Genomic DNA, 25,891 nt, shown 5'->3' on the forward strand with positions numbered 1-25,891 from the left:
GGATATCTCATATAAATGGTTTCATACAATAGTTGACCTCTTATTTAGTTTGATGGTAAGAGAAGGAAGAAGCTCCTGCCTCTGGGGAAGTTTCTAGATGCTCAGAGGGAGCAGCCCAGTCTGCCCTAGGCCTTTGCGAACCTCCCTTCATGGGGCCCCGCTGTGTAGTGCACTGGGCACCGGTGGTCCTGGGCTTTGGTCTCAGTGCAGCCGCTGACACAGAGTCCGCAGGGGGGCTGCTGCACCTCTCTGGTCCTCAGGGGTCTCATCTGTAAAGTGAGAGGTTGCACTTGTGGGTCTCCATTGCTGCTTTTGTGCCCTCCACCACCCCAATATGTTCTGGGGAGAGACGGGGCTCCCTGTGGTAGAGACGAAGGGCCACTGCCGATCAGAGGGGAGGAGATCCAGAAGCTTCTTCTAAAATGGAACGGAAGAGAGGGGCAGTGGCTTTGGCCTTGGTCCAGCAAGGGGCAGTGGGCCACCAGTCCTCATGAGTTCTCTGCCAACCACAAGAGCCAGTAAAAGGGAAAAAGAAGGTGACCAGGGCAGGAGTGGAGCCTAGCATCCAGGGGTGGACAAAGGCCTGCTTCCCTCCAGATTGGGTGCAGCCCCCAGTTGGGTGACACCAGGACACCAGGGCAGCCGTGGGCCTCTGGGAGTGACTGGGGAGGGAGCCGCATGTGTGCGGTGTGTGCCAGCCGCCAGGCATGTGCAGGCTTCTGTGTATAATGCGGCTTGTAAATTGCTCGGGGACTGTAACTGCGGAAAGGGCCATAGAGCCGCGTGGTGTTATTATTTATGATAAAGCGCAGAGGTGCCTGCCAGGGACTGGAATGGGCTGAGCACTGCGCGCAGGATGGACGGCAAATTGAACTCCAATTTTCTGCTCGGCGGTCTTTGTTACACGCCACAAAGTGCCGGTACAGCGGGGTCAGCAGCCTGATGAATGCGTGTTCTTCGGCGGTGGTTCCGAAGCTCAGCCTCCGTGCGGAGAGCCGCTCCTGCTTTGTTTTCCCTCCCCGCAGGGCCCAGCCTCAGAATCCGTTCCTGGGCTCCAAAGCCCAGACCGAGGGGAGGTCAGAGGCCTTGCATGGAGGCGGGTAGCTATGGGTTCAAAACCCAGCTCTGCCTCTGACACAGGCGACCGGGTATCTCTCGCCTCTGAGCTTCAGATGAGAGAAATACAAGTCCTCATAGCACTCCACTAAGCAGGCTGGGAGGATTAAATGAAATACAAGTCCTCATAGCACTCCGCTAAGCAGGCTGGGAGGATTAAATGGGTAAACATAAGGAGCTCAGCGTGGAGTAGGCCTTTAACAAATACCCGCCTTTCTTTCTTGTCCCTGGGCTGAGCAACCTTGCCCTAAAGCCAGGGAATTCGGGAGAAGCCCTGGAAATTGGGCAGAAAGGCTCCATTTAGGGGTGGTGAGGTCAAGCCCAAAAGACACCTGCTGTCCTGCTTAGCCCACTTCATTCAATATTGGGAGTCAGAGCTACCGCCCCTAACTCCCATCTTCCCCAACTTCCAGCTCTCCCCCCTTTTAGGTGATGGCCTTTCTCCAAGGGTAGGCAAGGGGAGGAACAGGGTCTGCCCCGGGAAGCATGCCAGCCAGAGCTCTGGGTGCCGGTCCCTTCCTCACAGCACAGCCTTCTGTGCCACACATCTTGTGGCACCATCGTTGACCAAGGAGGTAGACACTGGAGACCCCCAGGCTGTGGGTTCTTGAAAGCATCCCTGGTCTTGTGAGTCCTTGCTCTGGGCTCCTGCAGGACTGTGGGAAGGCATTGTCTCTCTGTCACCAGAGTCCCCAGGCTTAGGGGATGGGCAGGAGCATGGTACCTGCATGGTGGAGAAAGTCACCTGTGAGAAGTGACGGAGGTAAGGCAGAGCCAACTCTCATGAAGCCACCTAGGCTGGCCAGACCATTGATCAATTTCTAGGAGGTCTCAAGTCGCAGCTGTAAAACTGCAGAATTGCTCCAAGCACACTGTCCTGCCTTGGGGACACTGGGGGGACGAGGACTGTGGTCCATGTGGCACCATCGGGCTTCGTGGGAGGAATTCCAGGAGTGGGTGAACATTTTATTATTGCCACTTTTATAGCTCAGATGAATCTGAATACACTAAAACGATAATAGCACCGTTAGGCCAAAACATTCTAATCAATGGTACAAGTTTAATCTCTGAACCCTCCAAGTGAAGTGTAAGAAGGCGCTCCCCTCCCCTTTGTTAATTGCAAAATAAACCTATTGGAAATGAGAACCTTTTTTTTTCCATGCAAGGTTGGACGTGCTTTGCCCTGTTTACCTGTGTGCTTCAAATAGGAGACCCCAGCTATGGGATGGGCTTGCAGAAGTTACACCAAGCCGAGATGAGGAATAGTAACGGCCTCCTTGTCAAGGGCTCTTTGTCTGCACCAGGCACTGGTCAAAGCCCTTACCCACTCCATAGGCCTGTGAGGTAGGCATTATTATCCCTATTTTTCAGGAGAGGTGCAGCAGAGTTACTCAGGGGACATGCAGCTTGTGGGTGGCAAAGCCCACTGGGTTGGGACCCAGGTGGTCCCATTTCAGGGCCCAGTAAGGTCATCACCCAGAGGGCTACTTGGCTCTTACAATGTCAGGGGGGAAGGGAACTTTGCAATCCCCAGGCTGGTCTGCTCCCAAGAGTGAAGGGTCCACAGCAAGTCGGGTTGCCCACTTTCTCATGGATCTGGGCTCTTCTGCATGCCAGGCTGGTGCCAGGCTCTGGGGTTAGGGAGATGAGGGAGTCTCAGTGTGCCCAGCAGAGGAGGCCATAGCATGGGAATCACCAGGCATGCTGGGAGGGAGGCCATCTCAGGAGTCCAAGGAGGACATCTGGAGAAGCCTGTCAGAGGACGTGGCATTTGAGCTTTGAAGGGATGCTGGACAGGAACTAACATGGATTGAGCACTGACATTATCCCAGTAAAGAAGGAAAGAAAGGGCTCCCCAGGGAAGAGAGTGGCACAAGCAAAGGCCCTGGGGCATGGCGTAGGTGGTGTGTCTGGGAAGGACCGGCTACATCCAGCGAGGCAGGGCTTGGGCTCACTTCCAGTTCTCCACCATGCTGCCTTCTGTGGAATGACGGACACAACTTTCTGCAGGCATCATGTGAGTTTCCTGGGGCTGCCATGACAAAGTGCTGTGAGCTGGGTGGCTTTAAACAACAGAAATCTCTTCTTTTACAGTTCTGAAGGCCAGAAGTCTGAAATCAAGGTGACAGGGGCACACTCCCTCGGCAGTCTCAATGGGAGGCTTCATTCTGGCCACTTCCTAGCCCTGGCGGCTCCAGGCAGTCCTTGGCATTCCCTGCCTGGTAGCTGCATCGTTCCAGTCCCTGCCTCTGTCTTTACTTGGCCATCTTCTCCTTGTGTGTCTCTGTCCCTGTGTTCCTCCTCCTCCTACAAAGACACCAGTCACGGAAGGCCCACCCTACTCCAGTGTGACCTCACCTTAACAAACCGCTTCTGCAATGACTCTTTCCAAATCAGGTCACCTTCTGAGGTTCTGGGAAGAACGTGAATCTAGGGGAGACATATTCAGCCCTCTACAGGCATCACCTAGTCTTGTCCCAGAGATGACTTTATCAGCATCCCTTGGCTCCCATGTTGGGCCTCCTTGTCATTCATTCGCCACCTAGTTCCCAGGCATCATCTTTGTCCCAGACTCTGTGCCCAGTGCCAGGGCTATAGAAAAACAGGAGGCATGGGCCCAGCTCTCCTGGCATCTGTGTGGTGTGTTCTGCTTTTCTCTGTGACATTTTGGCTGGACGTACCACGGGCTGAGCTTGAGGAAGGCTCGGTGGCAGGCTCAGGGCACACACCCCTCCCTTCCCAGGCTGGCTCCACCACCCCACTTACAATTCCCTGGGGCCATCCATGTCAAGGCTCAGTTGCACTAGCTGCCCTGGTGGCCAGCGCCCCCCTAATCAGATTAGATGTGTATTCAAACAAATTGACGATCCGTTCCATTAGATGCTTTTCAAACACGCTTCTCTGAGCAAGAAATCCATTCGGGAACAGCTGCGGAGGCCGCGGCATAATTGACGATTGCACCATCTCAGGCCCCCGACGTCAGAAGGTGCCTGGCTCCTGAAGGTCACCAGAGAGGATTAGACGAGGGAGGGCGAGAGTCTTCCTTCCTGGCTAATGAAGCCCTTGGCATGCAGGCAGCACTGGGGCCGGAGCTGGGCCAGGCATCTGCCAGGAGACGGGGAGGCCAGGGAGGGGCATAAATTAGCATCTCATTTGTGGGAGAAGGGAGGAGGAGGGAATCCAAGGGGAGGGGGCTAGGGTGCTGTGCGGCCCTGGCTGGTGAGGCAGGAACAAGACGCCTTGCCAGGCATAGGGCTGGGAGAGGGAGAGGACTCGCCAGGAGCCCCAGGCCCTGCAGCCTTTATCAGGCAGCTAAAGTCCCTGCCCCGCCTGCTTCTGTGTGCGACATGCAGACATTTCTTCTGGAGGGCTGGGGCTGAACAGGGCCACAGCAGCCTCCTCCTGGGCCCTCAGTGCTCTGTCCAGTACCATCTCCCGCCTGGGTTTGACCGACGTTTTAGGACCAATCCATGCAGGCGTTTGTAACCCCTCCCCTGGCCCCAGCTGTCTCTACCAGTCCTGACCCTGCTCAAAACCTCATGAGCCATCCCCGGCAAAACCCAGTTTTTGAGCCAGCTTGGAATGGCCTTGAGGGAGCTGAATTTGGAACCCTCAGATGTAAGACCTTCAGGAGACTGCGGGCTCCTTAGCAGGGGTGGTTCTGAGAAGCGAGAAACAGGTGGGACGATCATAACAGCCCCTGCCCCCCTTTCCCTGTCTCTTTCCTATGTGGTCACCCCCAGTGGTTTGTGTGGCAGAAAGGGGCACTATGGCGCCAACCTCACACACATGAGCTCATTTGCTCCTCCTGCAGCCTCTGGGGCAAAGGTTTCCATCCGTTTCACTGATGAGACAGGTAAGGCCCAGGAGGTGAATTTGCATGAGGTCAAACTTTAGCATGAAAATGGGATGTAAACCCAATTTATCTTCTCCCACTGGGCTCTTCAAGCCAGATTCTTGGAAAAGGTGGTTCCTCGGGAGCAGGGCTGTGGGGCGGGGTCCCCCAGCTTAGCTCCTTCTTCCCAAGAAGCCCCGAAGGCTCTGGCCTCGGCCTCGTTTTACTTGGCCCCCGCAGCCATGCATTCATCTTCTGTGCTATGTGACCTCCATTTCCAGGCTTCTCTCCCTGTACTTTCTTACCTCATCCACCTGAAACCCTCACCCCCTGGGCAGACCCGTCTCTCCTGGAATGTCCTGCCTCTTTATCCTTCTAGCTAATTCCCAGTACTCATTCCCAGCTGAGCCAGGCTGCCTGTCTCACCCTCACCCCAGGATCTGGCTCTGGGGCCACGACATTGCAGGCTGGAGTAGGAATGCTGCATGACCTCTGTTTGTGGCGTCGAAACCCATTCCCTGAGAGAGGCCACCAACCTCCTTGAATGTCCCTTGTCCCTCTCTCCACTCCTGGTGCTACAAGTTGGGGTATGAAGGGTGAGACAGCTTTGGTAGGTCTTATGCCAATAATAGAAAGATCTAGAGTTCTGAAAACTTCCAGATCTGAATGTATGTCTGTGTGGCAGAGTCCGGTTACAGAACTTTTCTGAGCATCAGTTTTCTCCTATGTGAAGTGAGTACAATGATAGTGGTTTCCTTGAGATGTTCTCAGGCCTCTTAACTGAGATGATGGACGTAAAGTGCTTCATGGATAGAAAGTTCCATGGCTAGGCCGGGCTCAGTGGCTCCTACCTGTAATCCTAGCACTTTGGGAGGCCGAGGTGGGTGGATCATGAGGTCAGGAGTTCGAGACCATTCTGATCAACATGGTAAAACCCCATCTCTACTAAAAATACAAAAATGAGCCAGGCTTGGTGGCACGTGCCTGTAATCCCAGCTACTCAGGAGGCTGAGGCAGGAGAATTGCTTGAACCTGGGAGGTGGAGGTTTCAGTGAGCAAATATCGCACCACTGCACCCCAGCCTGGGCGACAGAGCAAGACTCCATCTCAAAAAAAAAAAAAAAAAAAGTCGCATGGCCAGTATGGAATAAAGGCAGCAGTAAGAATAGAAGTTTGGAGAGAAGTGAGGTTTGGTGAGAGCGGCCCACCCTGACCCCCTGCTCCCTCTGACCCAGGGTCCATCCTGCTCAGGTCTGTGTCCTGCCAGGGATAAGGAGCACAGATTTCCATGCTCAGCACCCATTAGGAGGCCATGGTGGTCAGTCCAGGACGTGGTGGTGGGGCCAAGACTAGGAGATGGTGGGAGAAAGTTTGCGAGTCTAGAAACCCCAGTTCCCACCCTGTTCCCAAGCATTCCAGGGAAGCTCGTGATGGCTGAGCCCTTATTCCATGCCTGAGAAGAAGCTACAAAAAGAGAGGCTTCTGCATGTTTCAGAGCTGGGAAGGGAGCTTGTTCAGGCTTGGTACTCCCTGCAGCTTGCTCCAGAGGGCAGATGGATATCATTTGGCCAATTAGGTGGCTGGCAGAAGCCATCACCCGCTTCCTCCACCCACTGACCCATTCCCAGCAGGAATGGCTCCATGGAAGGTGTGGTTCCCAGGGCTGGGCTGGCTGGGAAGTCAAGGCCCCCGAACAGTGAGATGGACACAGCCTGAGGACTCCAGAGAAAGATGACATTATTTTGCAGAGGAGGGGAAAAGTTGAAGTTGAGATTGGCTTCTGTATGGGGCCATTTAGCCTGGAGCCTAGGGGATGACAATGGGAGTATTTAGTGCAAATATCAAGGGAAGATGGCAATCAGCGACCCCCTGACCTGTTATGGGAAATTACAAGGAAGCCCTGGGCTGAGGCCTCTTGCTGGCCTCTAAAGGCTGCTCTTCATTCAAGCAGCTCAGGCTCTGGTGGTCCGGGACCCTGGAGCCATGTGACATGCCTAAATCACACACAGAGGGTCTGTCCTCTTTCCTGTCATAAGTGGGATCACCCTGTGGACTGCTCACCCTGCACACTCACATGCATGTATGCACATGTGGGCATATATCTGATCATAGATAAGTAATTCATACCTATGGTCCACAATATCAATGCTACACAAAGGGGTAGAGTGAAAAGCTCGTCGGTCCCCCAACCCAAGTGGCCAGGCACCCAGATCTCCCTCAGGTGTCACTGGGATCAGCTTTTCAGGTAGCCACTAGAAAAAGCCTGTGCCAATACAAGCAAATTGATTTTTATACTTGAAGAAGAAAACCTTCTACCTAAACAGTAGCAGATGATCCACCCTATTCTGTGCCTTGTTTATGCTACTTACCAGTAGTTTTCAAAGATCGTTCTGACGCTGTCTGCTGCACAGGATTCAATTGTTTGGAGGGACAATCATTTCTTTAACCAGTGCCCTCTTGATAGGCATTCAGGCCATTTCCAAGCTTTTGCTGTTACAAACCAAGCGGCTCTGAAGTGCTGTCATTTCATACATGCACAAGTGAGCCTGTGGAGGGTGAATTCCTTGAAGAGTTGGCGAATTGGAGGATGTGTGCATTTTTAGCTTTGATAGCATTGCCAAATTGCTCTCCGTAGAGGGCGTACCAAGCTACGGTCCCGCAAAGCTGTCTGCAAGGGTGCTTGTTGCTCTACAAATTCACCAGCCCAGAATATCACACTTTTACATCTTGGCCGATGTGATAGGGGAAAAAATGGTATCTTATTGAATTTTAGTTTTCCTCTCTCTTATCATGAGGCTGAGCATCTTTGTGTGAGTTCCAGGGGCATTTGTAATTCTTTTCTGTGAACTTCACATCCTTTTGCCCATTTTTCTATTGGTTTGTTAATCTTTTTCTTATTGATTTGTGGGAACATTTCTATATCAGGAAAATTAGCTCTTCGCCTGTGATAAGAGTTGCAAATGTCTTTCCCCAGTTTGTCATTTGTCGCTTCTTTTTGTTTATGAGGGGTTTTTTTCCAGGCATAATTTCTCTGTAGTTGAAGGTATCAATCTGTTTTATGACCTTTCGGAGCTTGCATAGTACTTAGAAAGTACTTGGCGAGTACTTTGCTTTGCCAAGACTGTATATTTTTAAATCTCTGTGAATTTTTTTTCTAGGTCTTTTAGAATATCATTTTTCATGTTTAAAACATTGATCCATCTAGCATTTATTTTGAGGTAAAAGTGCTAGAAAGAGATTGAACTTGATTTTTTTAATCCTCAAATGGTTCCCTAGCTGTTTCAAAACCATTTGTTGAATAATTGGTCTATTACCCACTGATCTGAAATTCTACTTTAATCATACATTAAATTTCCTCATATATATTTGGTTCTATTTCTAGACTCCCAGACTGTTTCTTCATCAGTCTATTTTACAATAAGGTACTGTTTTAATTATTACAGCTTTGTAATGTATTTCAGTGTCTATGCTAGTTTCCTCTGTTTGCTATTCTTTTTCAGAATTTGTTTGGCTATTCTTTCATGGTTGTTTTTTTTTATGTGAACTTTAGAATCACTTTGTCTACTTTAAAAAAAATTCCTCCCTGTGTGTGTGTGTGTGTGTGTTTGAAGTGAAGAGAAGTTGAAGAGAATGACATCTTTGTAACATTGATTCTTTCTATCCACAGTTCTCCTTCATTCTCAATCATCCCCTTTTCCACAGAGAGGGTGGCTAACAGGGCTGTTGTGTACAGTTGCACAGGTCGTACACTACACCATCCTAGTACTAAGGCTGAGACGAGCCACTGGCACCTGCAAACAGGATATGAGCTCTTCTCTCTAGGCTAATCTGTCTGTCTTCATATATGATCAATACTATTAATAGCCACCCCTCCTAGCATGTGCCAGGCTCTGTTCTAAGCAGTATATATTTATTAATGCATTTAATCTTCGAAACAAACATATCCCCAATTTATAGCTAGGGAAAATGAGGAACAAAGAAGTTAAGTAACTTTCCCAAGGTATCTGATTTCTATTACCCTCCTGAGCATTCACAGCACAGAAATCTGTTCCTGCACAGAAATACATATACACAGACACACACACACAGAAACAGACCACAGACACACATACTTGAACACACAGGCATGCACACATAGATGTGCACAGACACACACACTGACATTCACAGATACATACATGGACATACATGCAGACACACCTGCACACACAGACACACATGCACACACATGCACATGCTCTGTTATCCCAGAAGCATCCTCTTCCCCTCAGCCTGTCACTCTTCCTACAGCACACACCCTGCCAGCCCCCCTGCCGTCTCTTGCTTTCGGACCAGGCAGGTCCTTGAGGAAAATCAGCTGTCACTGCTCTGAGTCCTAGGTAGGGCGTCCCTCCCAGGATCCCTGTATTCAGAGGGCAGGGGGTCTTTTAGGAGGGCGTGACTTCACCGCAGGAGCTTGGTGAGAGGAGCCTTGTGAGGATAATGGTAGGCAAGGAATGAGGAGCCCCCAACCCAGGGCCTGGTACCCAGCAGATTCTCAGAGAAAGGCCTCCCCTTCCCTCTCCTCCTTCCCAGAGTTATTATCTCTGGCAGCCTCTGGAATCAACTCATCCAAGCAAAAGTCATTCTGCTGCAGGCTGGCGCCCCCGGGGGGGCTTGAAGAATGAACAAGCAAACGCAGACCTGGGAGCAAATTGCCCAGTGAGCAGGTTTACAGAGGTGAGGGTGTCTGGGTACAGAGCACGTGTGTGTGTGTGTGTGTGTGTGTGCGCGCGCGCGCTTGCACATAGGCACATGTGTGCATACAGACACACACCCCGGCCCCTCTGACTGTTCTGGCTCTGAGTCAGCCCCACATGGAAGGGATTTAATCATTCAGGGGCTGGGATCGTTATTGTTTTAAAACAAACGAGTGATGACAGCAATGAACAGAGGGTTTTTAAAAGCGCGATTCAAAGGGCTCTTGAAAGCTGCTGGAGAATATGAATGCGCCTTTGAAGTGAGAATGTGCCCATTTGTTAAGCTGAGAGCAAAGCTGGCTGCCGGTGGGCAGCGGGCAGTGAGTCCTTTTCCTTGGCAAATGGGTGCCCACCAGCCTCTCCACCCTCCCCACCACTTGGCCAGAGGTGGTCTAAGACCCTGGAGGCACAAACGCCCCTGGAAGGGACCAGCAGTGGTGGTCACACCTCCAACTCCACCCTCAGAAAGAAGCATCTTCTTAGCTGTTTTTAAGATGCTGCATTCACCTGACGGTTGTTCAGAGCAATGGAAAGACGTGCATGCATGAGCAGGGAGAGATGTGTGATTAAAACATCAGCAGTCCAGGTGCGGTGGCTCATGCCTGTAGTCCCAGCACTTTGGGAGGCCAAGGTGGGTGGACCACTTGAGGTCAGGAGTTTGAAACCAGCTTGGCCAACATAGTGACACTCTGTCTCTACTAAAAACACAAAAGTTAGCTGGTGGTGCACACCTGTGGTCTCAGCTACTCCGGAGGCCGAGGTGGAAGGATCACCGGAGCCCCAGAAGTCAAGGCTGTGGTGAACCAAGATCATGCCACTGCACTGCAGCCTGAGCGATGGAGCGAGACCCTGTCTCCAAAAAAAAATAAAACATCAGCAGTGAGACAGTGAGACACAGAGGGAGCAGTCGAAGTGGCCTCCTGCCGGCACCTGCCCTCTGAGCCACCCTGAGGCCACTCTCAAGTGTGCCCCTCAGGTGGTCCACACAGTGAGGGTTAGCAGCAGCCAGGGTGGGAGTTCAAGGAAAAACCTCCCAACCTGCCGCAGCTATATATTCATAAGATTGAGCGCTTGGGCCCTGGGGGCGGTGGTGCAACATTTTGGGGTGCTGTGCAGCAGCGTCAGCTAACTTGGGCCCCACCTATACATGATGGCTTCTGTTACGTTGTAAATGTCTACCTGAACCCAGTGAGGCCTGAAAGCAAACGCTGAACCTGTCCAAAGACCATGGATGTCCAGTACTGGGCAGATCTGATAGTGAGAGGATGGACCTGGGTCCCGGGCTCCAGGCCCTCCTTACGTTCCAACGTGGGCTGCAGGAGAAGCTCCTCTGCACCCGGCCGCAGCTGCCTACCACCTGGTCCACTCCCTTCCAGCTGTAAATTGCCGCCTCCCGATCCCCGTCCTCTGCTTCCTCTGGTTGGTTTGCTCCATTTCTTTTACTTTTTCTTTCTTTCCTTTTTTTTTTTTTTGGTAGAGAGGGGGTCTCACTATGTCCCCCAAGCTGGTATTGAACCCCTGGCCTCAAGTGATCCTCCCACTTGAGCCTCCCAAAGCACTGGGCTTACAGGCATGTTCCGTTTCTTAAGCCAGAAGAAGGCTGTCTGGTGTTTTCCACCCTCTGGGCTCACAGGGGTAAGTTGGCTGTCTGACCAAGACGGGCCTGGGGCATCAGCCAGCACTGAGGGTGATGGAGCCCCTTCCCTGGAGGGGACACGGTACTTTAGGGTTCAGGAAGGAAATGAACGTTGGCAGAACATCTACTGTGGGGCAGGCACGGAGCCAGCATTTTCACCATCACTATTTCCTTCCAGCCTTAGATGTTAAGGTAGCTATTTCTTTTCCTGTGTCTGCTGATAGAGAAATAGAGACTCAGAAAGGTGAACGCTTGTCCACCTCCCGCTGCTGGGAAGTGGTGGAGTGGATAAACAGGTCTGTAGACGACAGATTCCCCACCACTGACCTGAAGGTCGGGATGCCCACGGCCTACCCTGCCCACAGCTTCCTGCATGGCTTTAATTACTTCCCACCCATCTGGGCACAGTGTGGTCACTGGAAGCTGCATAACATTGGGCTGACAAGCCTGGACTGCCCCAGGCCAGCTGCTTCAAGCCCTTGGCACATAGTAGGTGCTCACTAGGTGAGCTGTTGCGTGGTGCTTTCTAGAACCCGCTCCCTCAAATCAAATGCAAGGCTCTTTGGCACAAGCTCTGGGGGTTCTTCCCTGATATCTGTCCTCCGCCTAGTTCTGGCTTCACAGAGGGAGGTGTCAGCTAAAGTGCTCTGCCTCCGAAGCTGCCTGCGGGGCTGAGTGTCTCCTGCCCAGCTGTGTGACCTTGGGCAGGTTTCTAACCCCTCGAGACCTTGGTGTCCCCTGCTCCGAAATGTAGATTGTAATCCTGTCTAGTGGTGAGGTTGCTGTGAAGATTAGACGAGCATATGTGAGAGCCCCTAGAACAGCCTGGAACATAGCAGGTGCTGTCATCTTTGTGGATATTGTTACCAGATGCTGGCTCCTGCCTCCCGGCCCCACCCCTTCCAGAAAAAGGCAGATGTCTCCGAGACGGCTTAGAGCCCCTCCCCTTTCCTCCGTCTCCCCCATCCTTCCATCACTCCCTTGTGCATTCACATCCACCCTCTCCCCAACTGACCAGAAGGGCAGAGATCCCGTTTTCATCTAGAGCAGCCAACTGAGCAGTCTCGTGGAATCTGAGGCAGAGACAGTGAATCTGAGTTCACTGTCTCTGTCGAGAGAACTGTGGTGGGGCAGGGGGGTCTATGAGGCTGTCCACTCAGAGGATGAGGGTAACTGCAGAGAGGGGGAAGCAACCCTTCTGCCCCTCACTCACCACCTGGGCAACCAGGCAGCCAGCCTGGAGTGGATGGAGAAGTAGAGGCAGGCTGGCCCAGGGCCGAGGATGGAAGGAGCAGGCAGCCAGTGGTCATGGGGCCCCGCTGGATGGACTCTGTGCTCGATGTCTTTAAGGGCTTCCCCCAGCCTTGAGGAGCAGGACTCAGGAGACCCTGTACCCGCTACGGCCCATGTGAACCCACCTCCCTGTTCTCCTTGTGACATTGATATTCCCTTTGGCTGAGTCACAAAAAGTGCCCCTCTTGCTTCCTGCCCTGGAGGGAGAACCTGAGAGCAGAGTGGATGGGACGGAAGCACAGCTGAGAGGGAATGATGGAAGGTGCTGGAGTGTGGGCTGGCAGCAGGGCAGTAGCCCAGCGTGGGGAGGCAGGAGGCAGGGCTCTGGTTGGCAGATGTAGGGGACTCATGCTGAAGACTAAGACTTGGAGTCAGACTGACCCAAGTTCAAGTCCCTCCCAGCCACCAGACGTTGGGAAAGTTAGCTGGCTGCACCTGCTCCATCTGCCTAGGGGCGTTAGGGTCCTAAACGAGCCAGGGCACACAGGCGAGCAGGTGATCACCGGCAGCTTTGTCTCCCTGTTTCTGCAGATGACGTGTCCCCGTATTTCAAGACGGAGCCTGTGCGGACACAGGTGCACCTGGAAGGAAACCGCCTGGTGCTCACGTGCATGGCGGAGGGCAGCTGGCCGCTGGAGTTCAAGTGGCTCCACAACAACAGGGAGCTGACCAAGTTCTCCCTGGAATACAGGTAACCTGCGCCGCCCGCCCTCCTCCTGGCTGCAGGGGCCACTGCCCTGCCTTGAAGAGGGCAAGGTGGGGAGGGGGTTTGCCTGACAGTGTGGGCCTCGGGGCTCCTGGGTGCCTGGAGTTCCAGAAGTGGGTGGCAAAGGCAGCCCTGACCCTAGGTGAGATGGCCCCACCCTGCTGATCCCTGCAGAGGATGACTGGATGGTGGACCAGGGGTGCTGCCTGGACGGTGGTCATTACTGCAGTGCACAGGAGCAGAGGTGGCGATTGGGCACAGGGGCTCACTAATAGCAGCAGTGGCTGTGATGACTGTGACCCCCTCTTCACTCTCTCTAACCCTGCCATCTCCAGGGGTCTCTTGTTGAGGGGCCTGGGTCCAATGGAGGGGTGGGGTCTGCAGCAACCTAGGATCAGTGAAGGAGGGAACATCTATTTGGGGACAATTCAGGTGAGACACGGAGAAGGCCCACCCAGGGCCTCTGGGCTTCTCTTCACTTCCTATCTGTGCCCATGCAATGGAGCTCTTCAGCCTGACTGGCCTTTCTCTGCTGGGACACTGCCAGGTGGGGGGACAGAAGAGCCGAGAGAGCGTGGGGTCTCAGCAAGGGTGGATCTGCTGCCAGCAGGGAAGCAGTCCCTCGCCCAGGCCACCCCGGCCTTCAGCCTTTCCTGCTGCCGTAGACTGGGGTGGGCACTCCCTCCTTCCTGCTCTCATCCTCCCATCTCTGCCTTTTTTATTGGCTCCAACCCTGTGGCTGGTGATTAATCCCAGGGCCTGATGTGCATAATTGGTTTTGTTGGGGAAACAAGATTGTCTTGCCCTGGGGATGTTGATACAAATCTGGCGGCCTGGGATGGGAATGCAAATAAGAGGAGGGGGTTTAATTGCTTGAAGATCTGTCCTTCAGGAGAACCATCCTTTAGGGAGTATGGAGGCCAGAGTTTGGAGTGACCCCCCACCCCAGTCTCTCTGCCTTAACCCTGGACTGGATGGGCTGATGTAGGGTGGCCACATTGGTAAAAGAAAGCCCAAGACAGGGGATCCCCTCTCCTCCTACAGAGGGAGACCTGGACAAGCAAGCAAGAGGTCTTGCAGGGCTGGCCACTCCGGGCCTCCGGTTCTCCAGGAAGCCCACAGGGAGACCAGAAGGCTCTCCCTCAGCAGTCCCTGCTGTGGTTTTCAGTCGGGGGCCAGAGCCTCTCCTGGCCACCACCTGGCCACCATCAGGAAGTTGTGACCGTCTCTATGAAGAGCCCCTGCATCTCCTTAGACTTTGGACATGCTCCAGTGGGTCACCAAGAGCTTGGGATGGCATACCACAGGTGCAAGAGGTGCCAGGTCCAGGCTGCCCTTGACTTCTTCCAGCAGGGAGCTGGAAGCAGGATCCAGGAGGGAAGGAGGAGAGTTGATTTCTTATCTGATTCAGAGCCACTCTTCTGGGGCCCCGGCACTGCTAGGATGCAAGGGTGGGTGATAGATACACAGAAGCAGGTTCCAGCTCAGAGGAAGGACCAGAGGCAATGGGCTGCCTTTGGAAATAGTCAGCCCTTGTCCCTGCAGGCATTCAGGGAGTGGATGGGGTCCAGCTATTGATGATGATGATGATGATGAAGATGACGATGATGATGGAGTGGATGGGGTCCAGCTATTGATGATGGCGATGATGATGGAGTGGATGGGGTCCAGCTATTGATGATGATGATGATGATGATGATGATGGAGTGGATGGGGTCCAGCTATTGATGATGATGATGATGATGATGATGATGGAGTGGATGGGGTCCAGCTATTAATGATGGTGGTGATGATGATGATGATGATGATGATGATGGAGTGGACGGGGTCCAGCTATTGATGATGATGATGATGATGATGATGATGATGATGGAGTGGATGGGGTCCAGCTATTAATGATGGTGATGATGATGATGATGATGATGATGGAATGGATGGGGTCCAGCTATTGATGATGATGATGATGATGATGATGATGATGATGATGGAGTGGATGGGGTCCAGCTATTAATGATGGTGATGATGATGATGATGATGATGATGGAATGGATGGGGTCCAGCTATTGATGATGATGATGATGATGATGATGATGATGGAGTGGATGGGGTCCAGCTATTAATGATGGTGGTGATGATGATGATGATGATGATGGAGTGGATGGGGTCCAGCTATTGATGATGATGATGATGATGGAGTGGACAGGGTCCAGCTATTAATGATGATGATGATGATGATGATGATGATGATGATGATGCAGTGGACAGGGTCCAGCTATTGACAATGATGATGATAATTGGTGATGATGATGATGATGATGATAGCAATCATAGACAATGAAAAAGAATGTATTATATGACAGACATTATGATGTCACTCTGTGATTATCTCATTTAATCCTGCCCACAATCCTATGAGTAGTTTCAGTTATTTCCCTACAGATAAACACACTGAGGCTCAGAGAAGTTAAACAAATCACCTAAGGTCAGATGGTTGAGCTGGGCTTCAAATATAAGTTGTCTGACAGCAGAGTGGGAATTTTTTACCGTCCACCACACTGCCTCTCATTGAAGGATTGCTGCAATTGCTTCCTTAACGTGTATCCTAAGCAATCTTTCTGCTAACTGTGGTCTGCAAATTCTAGGATACAAAGCAATGGGGAGAATGCAGATATTCCATTTTATAGCTATGCTGAGTGGAAGTATTCAGGGGAAATAGATGAGCATGCACTTGGGAAACTCATCCCTTTGCATCCTTGCCCCCAAGCGTGTTGGCTCTGGTGGCCTATGGGCAATGCTGTGCCTGAATACAAGTCTGATCAGGATTTTCCTTTAATCAAAATCTTGTTGTGCCCCCAAGGTAAGGTCTGCCCTCCTTAGAAGGGCCTTAGAATTCTTTCTGGTCTGTTCCTGATGGCATAGCCTCGCCTCCTGCCACTCCCACCAGACCAGACCATCACAGTCTCAGGACTGTTCCCTGCACATTCCCTTTCTCGGACTTTGTCCAAACTGTCCTATCCCCTCCATGGGAATATTTCCCCTTCTGGAAAGTTCTCTCTCCTGTGGGGCCCAGCTCAAATTTCTTCTCTTTTAGAAAAGCTTCCCTGATAATGTAGGTGTTCTTAATCTCTCTTTCTCTCTCTCTTCTCTCCCTCTCTTTCTCTTTCTCTTCCTCTCTCTCTCTCACACACACACACATACATACATACATACATAGACACACACACACTGCTCCATCTCCTCTGTCCTTTGTGACTGTCCACAAAGTATGGCCTTACACATCCCCTGACACCTTTTTTGCCTTCTCATTATTTACAGAGGAGACCACAGGTGCACCACAGAACTGAAGTCAGCACTTCCGGAACCTGGCAGTTCCTGGAACCTCAGGACTTAGAACCAAGAGCCAGGCCCTCTTCCCTCCAGGTCACTCAGCTGTGCCCGTCTCTGGGTTCATACTTCCTGAAGTCATGAGTGACACTGAGAAGTTCAGTGTAGCTCACAGGCTACAGCTGCCTGATTTCTGGGTAGAAGGAAGGTCTCTGGGAGTTTCACTTAGAAAGTCCCAGGGAAGGATTCTGATTGGCCCAGCTCAGATCATCCCTGACCAGTCATGGTGGGCAGTAGCATGGAGCACCCTGATTGGCCAGGCCTGCATCATGTGTCTACTCCAGGGCTTGAGACACCAGGATTGGCAGCCCCCACACTACAGCCGCGTGGTAGGGAAGAAGGGTGAAAGTTGTTAACACAAGAAGGGAAAAAGGTGGTGGATAGATAGAAGTCACCTGTGTCACTGGCTCATAGTAGGTGCTTCTTCTTTTTTTCTTTCCTTTAATTTGAATTTTTTAAATCTCAGTGAAATCATTAATACCATAAACATCTGTATACGTGCACCCTTACAATTGCTAACATTTTTCTCATTTGCGCTCTCTTACTGTCTCCATACACACGTATACACATGCAACTTTTTTGCTGAACTATTCAAGGATTCGCTGTAGACATAATGTCACTTCATCCCTAAGTAATATTTCCTGAAAGCAAGGCATTTGCCTGCAGAACCAGGCACGACACAGTTTTCACAGTTGGGAAATTTAATGCTGATATGATACTGCTGTGTAAAACAGTCTATATGCAAGTTTCGCCATTTGATCTGATGGACATGCCTTTATCCCAGTGTTCTTCATGGCCATTGTTGTTGTTCTTGTTCAATGCCAGACCTAATCGAGGACTACACATGACCGTTAGCTGTCATGAGTCTTGATATGCCTTAAATCTAGAACTATTCCTTATTGTTTCTTTCCTACCTTTCATGGCTTTGGTATTTTTGAGAGTCCAGTCAGTTTTGTAGAATTTCCCTCAATGTGAGGGAGTCATGTCCTCATGATTCATCTCATGTTAAGGCTTTTGGGAACAATATTTGTAGGTATGTATCCTTGATGCTTCATACTAGAAGGCGCCTGATGACAATTTGCCCCATTATTGGTGGTGTTAAGTTTGGTGAACTGGTCAAGGTGATGTCCACCAGATTCCTCCATTGTCAGAAGGTTGAAGTATCTTCTTCCCTGTGTTATTGATGAGTGACCTGTAGAGTGATAGCTTGGGACAGTGTGAATAATCTCCTTCCCAGGATTCTCCCAGCCAGTGACTTCATATCCATTGATGAGTCTTACCTGAATCAGTTATTACCTTGGTGGTTGTGATAAGGAGATCTTCTTGTATTCCTTTGACTTATATTAGGTGGCATTCTTTTGTAAACAGCTTTCCTTTCTGACCCCCTTTAAAGCAATTTAGCATCAGTATAAACTCACCCATTATCTTTTTTATTCAATGTGTTTTAATCCACTCATGTCAGTGTTGATTTCCATGCTCATCTTAACCTAAATCTGGCGGATGGAGCTCCTTCAAGCTGGAGCCTGGGTCCTTTGGACATGTCTCCCATTGCATTCTGAACACTTTCTTGTTTTGGGCTCAATAAAATGTTCCAGGTTCACCTTTTAAATAAATGCATACTGAAAATTGCATTCCATAGGAGGCTGGCCAGCTTCATAGCCCATGGCTCTCCAACCACTGCTGGATACTGAGGACTTCCCAGTCTTTTACAAACCCCAGGCTCTCAGTAGGATGATAATATCCAATTTTCAAGCAGAAAAATGGCTAAATTTACCCAGCAAGTTGAGAGAAAATAAGATTAGAAGTGCTGCCATAAATTTAACTATGTTTCCAATGGAAGGAAGGTTTACATTCATGTCCAATCTCTGAGAGTCTTTATTCTTGGTGGGTTCTGTAGCCAAATAGGTCTGGGGTGTGTGTGTGTGTGTGTGTGTGTGTGTGTGTGTGTGTGTGTGTGTGTGTGTGTATGATTCCCTCACAGCCTTGTGTGTAGGTTAACAGTTACGAACCTGAGTACAGCAGGAAGGTGTGTTTGTGCAACTCACATAAAAGCCATAGAGGTCAGGCCCTCTTGTGTTAGCTCTGGAGCCTCCCCCATCTGACTGCTCTCAGCTCCCTCCTCTCCAGGAGCCATCTCCCAGGTTGAATCCATTCAGCCTCAGCTTTTGCCAGCAAGGGCAGCATGGCTGGAGAAATGACAGGACAGGGCGTGGTGATGGAGGGGAACAGAGGGAGGATGGACAGAGGATGGAGGAGATGGAGGGAGGATGGATGGATGGAGGAGAGCAGAGGGAGGATGGATGGAGGATGGAGGAAAGTGGAGGGAGGATGGGTATAGGATGGAGGAGAGCAGAGGGAGGATGGGTGGAGGATGGAGGAGAGCAGAGGGAGGATGGATGGAGGAGGATGGAGAGAGGATGGAGGATGGAGGAGAATGAAGGGAGGATGGATGGAGAATGGAGGAGAATTGAGGGAGGATGGATGGATGGAGGAGAATGGAGGGAGGATGGATGCAGGATGGAGGAGAGGGGAGGGAGGATGGAGGAGAATGGAGAGAGGATTGATGGAGGATGATGGAGAGAGGATTGATGGAGGATGGGGGATAATGGAGGGAGGATGGAGGAGAATGGAGAGAGGATTGTTGGAGGATGGGGGATAATGGAGGGAGGATGGATGGAGGATGGAGGAGAATGGAGAGAGGCTGGAGGAGGATGGAGGGAGAACGGAGGATGGATGGAGGATGAAGGAGAGTGGAGGGAAGATGGAGGGAGGATGGATGGATAGAGGAGAGGGGAGGGAGGATGGAGGAAAATGGAGAGAGGATTGATGGAGGATGGGGGATAATGGAGAGAGGATGGATGGAGGATGGAGGAGAATGGAGAGAGGCTGGAGGAGAATGGGAGGAGGATGGAGGGAGGATGAAGGAGAGTGGAGGGAAGATGGAGGGAGGATGGATGGATGGAGGAGAATAGAGGGAAGATGGATGGAGGATGGAGGAGAACAGAGGGAGGATGGACAGAGGATGGAGGAGATGGAGGGAGGATGGATGGATGGAGGAGAGCAGAGGGAGGATGGATGGAGGATGGAGGAAAGTGGAGGGAGGATGGGTGGAGGATGGAGGAGAGCAGAGGGAGGATGGATGGAGGAGGATGGAGAGAGGATGGAGGATGGAGGAGAATGAAGGGAGGATGGATGGAGAATGGAGGAGAATTGAGGGAGGATGGATGGATGGAGGAGAATGGAGGGAGGATGGATGCAGGATGGAGGAGAGGGGAGGGAGGATGGAGGAGAATGGAGAGAGGCTGGAGGAGAATGGGAGGAGGATGGAGGGAGAATGGAGGATGGATGGAGGATGAAGGAGAGTGGAGGGAAGATGGAGGGAGGATGGATGGATGGAGGAGAATAGAGGGAAGATGGATGGAGGATGGAGGAGAACAGAGGGAGGATGGACGAAGGATGGACATGTCCTTGGGTCTCTGACCTGGCAACCAGGTGATTTTGTTCCACCTTGGTAAACCTTCTGGCATAATTATTCTCACACTTAAAATTGAATAAGAGAAAAAAGAAAAGATGAGTGAGGTAGATCACACACACACACAGATTTCCATGCATAATTGGGCACGCACACACTAATGTTTATGGAGGCTCACTGGTGCCAAGTCCTTTACATCCGTCATCGCACAACAGCACTTCCAGGTGAGTCTAATTACCCTCATTTTGCAAATGAAGAACCTGAGCTTCACAGAGGGTCAGGAACTTGCCTGGGATCATCGAGAGAGTGAGTGGCAGATCTGGGAGCGTGCTGGACCTGAGGGTGCTGTCTTCTCTGCAAAGGCATACACGGTTTCCCATTGGGCTCCTTCTGTCCCTGCTCCGTCCCTCCCCCACATGTGTCATTCTTCTGCCCCGAGGGCCACAAAGGTAGGACTCCCTTCCAAGAGGCAAGTGTGAGTGTGTGAGACGAGCTGAGGGCGAGTTCCATCCCTGGGTTATGTGGAGAAGAGCAGATGTGTGCAGGGGAGGCCCAGGAGAGCCAGGTGGGCATGGGGCTGGCCCCAGGCTGGGTCCCCAGCCCCCCTGCCATGCTGAGGTCCTTGTGGCAGAGCTGTGGTGTCTGGGAACTGCATGGGCTTGGCGGCTGGGAGAAGAAAGTACATCTGAGGCAGAGAAGCTCTGCACATGTGATGGCCCCAGCAAGGGACACAAAGGCAGGGGACGCAGGCGAAGCCACTGGCAGCCTTTGAAACTCCTCAAACAAGAAGATGAAGAGAAATTCCCCAGGCCAGCAGCTTTGTCTCTGGCTTCTCTGGCTCTCTCTCTGGCCTCCGCTTAGAAGAGAGAGCAGGCAGCAGAGGCGGGGAGGCAGAGGCCAGTAGGCCTTCCCAGAGGGCATGGGAGCACTTGCCTGGCACGGGGTGAGTGCCAGAAACTGAGCCAAGCTCTTAGTGGCAGCAGATCTGGAAGACTGGTGCAATTATTATCTCTGCTTCATAACTAGAAGTCACAGCTCAGAGAGGTTCAGCAACCTACCCAAGGTCACACAGCCAGTACACACAGTCACGTTTCACCCAGGATCTTTAGGACCCCAAGCCTACACTCCTCCCCTGCTCCATGCTGAGCTTGTCCTTTCCCAGGGCAGCGGCACTTTCTAAGCCACTGCAGAAGGAGAAATAGTACATGGTGGCTCACGCCTGTGGTCCTGGCGCTTTGGGAGGCCGAGGTGGGCAGATGACCAGGTCAATAGTTCAAGACCAGCCTCATCAATATGGTGAAACCCAGTCTCTACTAAAAATACAAAAATTAGCTGGGCATGGTGGTGGGCGCCTGTAGTCCACCTGCCCAGGAGGCTGAGGCAAGAGAATTGCTTGAACCTGGGAGGTGGAGGTTGCAGTGAGCCAAGATCGAGCCACTGTACTCCAGCCTGGGTGACAGAGCAAGACTCTGTCTCAAAAAAAAAAACTCATATTAACAAACACTCCAGACAATCTCCTACCTCGTGCCAGGCCCCATGCCAGCCACTTTCATTTCAGTTCTTCCGAATCCCTTAGCATCAGCAGCTCCTGCAGGGGAGGCATCCTGATACACGAGGAATACAAAAGCTCAGGTTCCATTTCTTGTCCAAGATCTGAAATCATAGAGTTAAGACGAGCGCCAGGCCTTCTGCTTCCAAGCCTGGCGAGGGAACAGCAGGAGATGCCAGCGTTTGTTCATTCATCAGGCAAGGGCCTTCTGCCTGCCCAGCACAGAGCTAGGCAAGGAGAACAACTGGAAAGGCATTACCAGCCCCGCCCGCCCGTCCACCTGTGGAAATGTTTGTTCTCACTGGAGCTAGAGGTGCCTACAGGACTCTAAGCACCACGGCTGAGGAGCAACCAGGCCTTCTGCTTGGGACTGGGGCCACATGAGTGTGGGAGTTTCAGGAAGAGGCAAGAAGAGGTGAGCAGGAACTGGAGGAGTTTGGAGCAGCCCCGGAAGACACGGAACTTGAGCAGTGTGGACAAACTGCGAGAGAAGGAGGTGCTCCTGGCAGGAGATGCCGGCATCCCTGGCTCACTACAATGGGTGCTGGTTGTGACCAGATACCGGGTGCTGTTGATGTTGCCCTAAGGATGGATAGAGGATGGAGGAGATGGAGGGAGGATGGATGGATGGAGGAGAATGGAAGGAGGATGGATGGAGGATAAAAAAGAACAGAGGGAGGATGGATGAAGCATGGAGGAGGCAGGTTGGATGAATGGAAGATGGAGGAGAACAGAGGGAGGATGAATGGATGGATGGAGCAGAATGGAGGGAGAATGGATGGATGGAGCCGAATGGATGGAGGAGAATGGAAGGAAGATGGATAGAAGATGGAGGAGACAGAGGGAGGATGGATGGAGGATGGAGGAAAATGGAGGGAGAATGGATGGAGGATGGAGGATACAGAGGGAGGATGGATGGAGGATGGAGGAGAATGGGGGGAGGATGGATGGAGGATGGAGGAGAATGGGGGGAGGATGGATGGAGGATGGAGGAGACAGAGGGAGGATGGATGGAAGATGGAGGAGAACAGAGGGAGGATAGATGGAGTGTGGAGGAGAACAGAGGGAGGATGGATGGAGGATGGAGCAGACGGAGGGAGGATGGATGGAGGATGAAGGAGAACGGAGGGAGGATGGATGGAGGATGAAGGAGAACCGAGGGAGGATGGATGGAGGAGAACAGAGGGAGGATAGATGGAGTGTGGAGGAGAACAGAGGGAGGATAGATGGAGGATGGAGGAAACGGAGGGAGGATGGATGGAGGATGAAGGAGAACAGAGGGAGGATGGATGGAGGATGGAGGAGAACAGAGGGAGGATAGATGGAGGATGGAGGAAATGGAGGGAGGATTGATGGAGGATGAAGGAGAACAGAGGGAGGATGGATGGAGGATGGAGGAGAACAGGGAGGATAGATGGAGTGTGGAGGAGAACGGAGGGAGGATGGATGGAGGATGGAAGAGAACAGAGGGAGGATAGATGGAGTGTGGAGAAGAATGAAGGGAGGATGGATGGAGGATGGAGGAGATGGAGGGAGGATGGATGGAGGATGGAGGAGAATGGAGGGAGGATGGATGGAGGATGGAGGAGACACGTGGAGGCAGAACTAAATCATAGTGCGAGTGTGGGTGGATTCCAGTTTTGATGAGTGCTTTCAAGGGAAAGTAAGGTCAAGCAGATTCCACTGGGGAAGCTGGGACTCAGAAGGAGTGGAGGTAGCGGGGGCCAGAGGTGGCAGGAGGGGAATGTCAAACAAAAGGTCCTTGCAGCTCCATGCAAGGACCTTGTGTCTGGAAGAGGTGGAGTAAGGTCCATGTGGCCACAGAGGACACTGGGGCCACATCAAGTGGGGGCTTGTAGCTCTCTTAAGGACTTGCATCTTCTGCCAAAAGCTATGTGGAGCCCTTGAATGGTTTTTCCCAGAGAAAGGACATGATCAGATGCTGTTGTTCCAAATCTTTGCTCAGGAAGCTGGGTGGGAAGTGGGTGGATTAGAGCAGAGAGGAGGTGTGGGTCCATTCTGCTGGGAGGGGCGGCTGGGCCCTCTCGGTGGGAGGAGCGGATGGGTCTGAGTCTCATTGAGGAGGGAAATCCGGAAGGACTGAGGCTCTGCTGACCCTGCGGGAGAGGGAGGAGGGTGCGTGTGGAGGTGGTTGATGACGGAAACCCAGGCGGAGAAGGAACTTTCTGGAAAGACACTGTACTCAGTTTTGGATGTTGGGTAGGGATGTCCAACAGGGAACTAGAAGAAAAGTCTGAAGATACTAATTTAGAACTCACTGGTGCTGTCATGGCAGGATGAGAGGGTGAACACAGCATCGGAGGAAAGGGCTCTGTGGTCTCAGCAGAGGCCATATATAAGGGAGTTGGAAACCAGCCTGGCAGAACAAAATGTGGAGGCTGGATGGCAGTGGGGAAGCCTGGAGATTGGGGTGTCATGGGAGGGAAGAGGGTGTGCTCTTGGCTTAGGAAGGACCAACTGGTCATCTGTGTCAACCGCTGCTGGATTCTAAAATAATCAGCTCAGGCTGGGCTCAGTGACTCACTATAATCCCAGCACTTTGGGAGGCCGAGGCAGGTGGATAACCTGAGGTCAGGAGTTCGAGACTAGCATGGCCAACATGGTGAAACTCCCGTCTCTACTCAAAACACAAAAATTAGCTGGTCCTGGTGGCTCGTGCCTATCATCCCAGCTACTCGGGAGGCTGAGGCAGGAGAATCACTTGAACGCAGGAGGCAGAGGTTGCAGTGAGCCGAGATTGCACCACTGCACTCCAGCCTCGGTGACAAAGTAAGACCCCGTCTCAAAAAATAAATAAACACATAAATAAAAATAAATCATCAGCTCGATTTAGGGACATGGAAGTCTGGTGACCTTCAGGAGAGGGAGGATGGGGAAGTTGGGGAGTCAGAGGGGGATGAGCAGGTGGGGGCAGGGAGTGGAAGGAATCCTCACAGGCAAGTAGGAATCAAGAAGTGGAGACTGGAAGTGGCGTGGCAGGTTGAGCCAGTTGCCCCAGGAAGTGGGAGACATGGCCGGCCCAAGATGGCAGAGGTAGGACCTGGAATGCCGGAAGAATATTCTAGGATACACCCAACTGGCAGTGGGCAGTCTCAAAAGGATTTTGGTCAAGGGAGTACAAGACCCCGTATCACCCAGTCCTGCCCATGTCTCCAGCCTCCTCTTTCACTAACTCCTTTCGCTAGTGGGCAGGACGCATGGCCCCTGCTCTTTCACACCTTTGTGCCCACGCCCACCTCTGTCCTCCACCTCTGCTGTCCTCACACACCTCTGCTACCTGGCAAACCCTTGCTCATCTTCCCAGATCCAGCCCCAGCATCCCCCCTGGTGATTTCCAGTCCTGCCCCTGACTTGCTGTGTGCCTTTGAGCAAACTGCTTAATCCCTGCCTCAGGTGCCTAGTCTGGAAAATGGGAATCATAAAAGCAGTCGCTACCTCCCAGGATGGCTGGGAATGTCATGCAAGACCAAGTGTGCAGGAGAGTGTCTGGTCACAGATGGCTCTAACAATGAAAAGGATGACAGCCACCGAGGGAATGACACTGACTCCCACCCACCTCCCTCCACCCAGCAGGGCGGGCTCCCCCCACCTCATTCTTCCTGGTCACAGTTCATTCCCACCCTCCAGGGAAGTCCAGATTCCTTTTCCTCAATGAAGCTAGATCCTGTCTGCCTGTGACCAGCCCGTTGGGAATTTACTCCAATTCGGCCATGAGTTTAGACATCTTGTCTGAAAATTGAAGGCTGATGGTGAGAAAACTGAAGTGCAGGAATTAGTTATGATGGGCATAAATTGAGTTTTAATAGAGATGTAGGTGGCATGGAGCCAGTGTACTCAGGCAGAGGGAAGGTAGTAATTAAAAGTTAACGAGTTTGGAAACGGCATAATCCTCAGGGAGGAATGGGAGAGGTGGGCTGGGAGGAGGAGCAGGCTGTCCTTCTCCTGACCTGAGGCCAGCTCCTCCCACTCCTGAGGATCGGGGAAGGTGGGGAGGCTGAAGGGACCCCATCTGCGCGCGCATACACACACACACACACACACACACACACACGCAACAGTGGGGTAGAGGGCGAGGGGGAGTAGCACAATTGGAGGACCCTCAGACCACAGCCTAATGCTGCCTGGGAGGAAGGCAGCAGC

General features: G+C 52.0%; 1 protein-coding gene across 1 annotated transcript in view; it reads left to right on the top strand.

The window, feature by feature from the left end:
- The window catches only part of SDK2 (sidekick cell adhesion molecule 2), a 316,185-nt gene that overhangs the window by 124,471 nt on the left and 165,823 nt on the right, over window positions 1–25,891 (top strand). The window contains exon 2 of the mRNA XM_064369185.1: window positions 13,151–13,310. Within this exon, the coding sequence (XP_064225255.1) occupies window positions 13,151–13,310 (160 nt within the window). The remainder of the gene's footprint in view (window positions 1–13,150; window positions 13,311–25,891) is intronic.

The sequence above is a fragment of the Aotus nancymaae genome, unplaced genomic scaffold (assembly GCF_030222135.1).
Source record: "Aotus nancymaae isolate 86718 unplaced genomic scaffold, 86718_ANA_hifiasm-v0.15.2.pri h1tg000089l, whole genome shotgun sequence".
Taxonomy (NCBI): Eukaryota; Metazoa; Chordata; class Mammalia; order Primates; family Aotidae; genus Aotus; species Aotus nancymaae.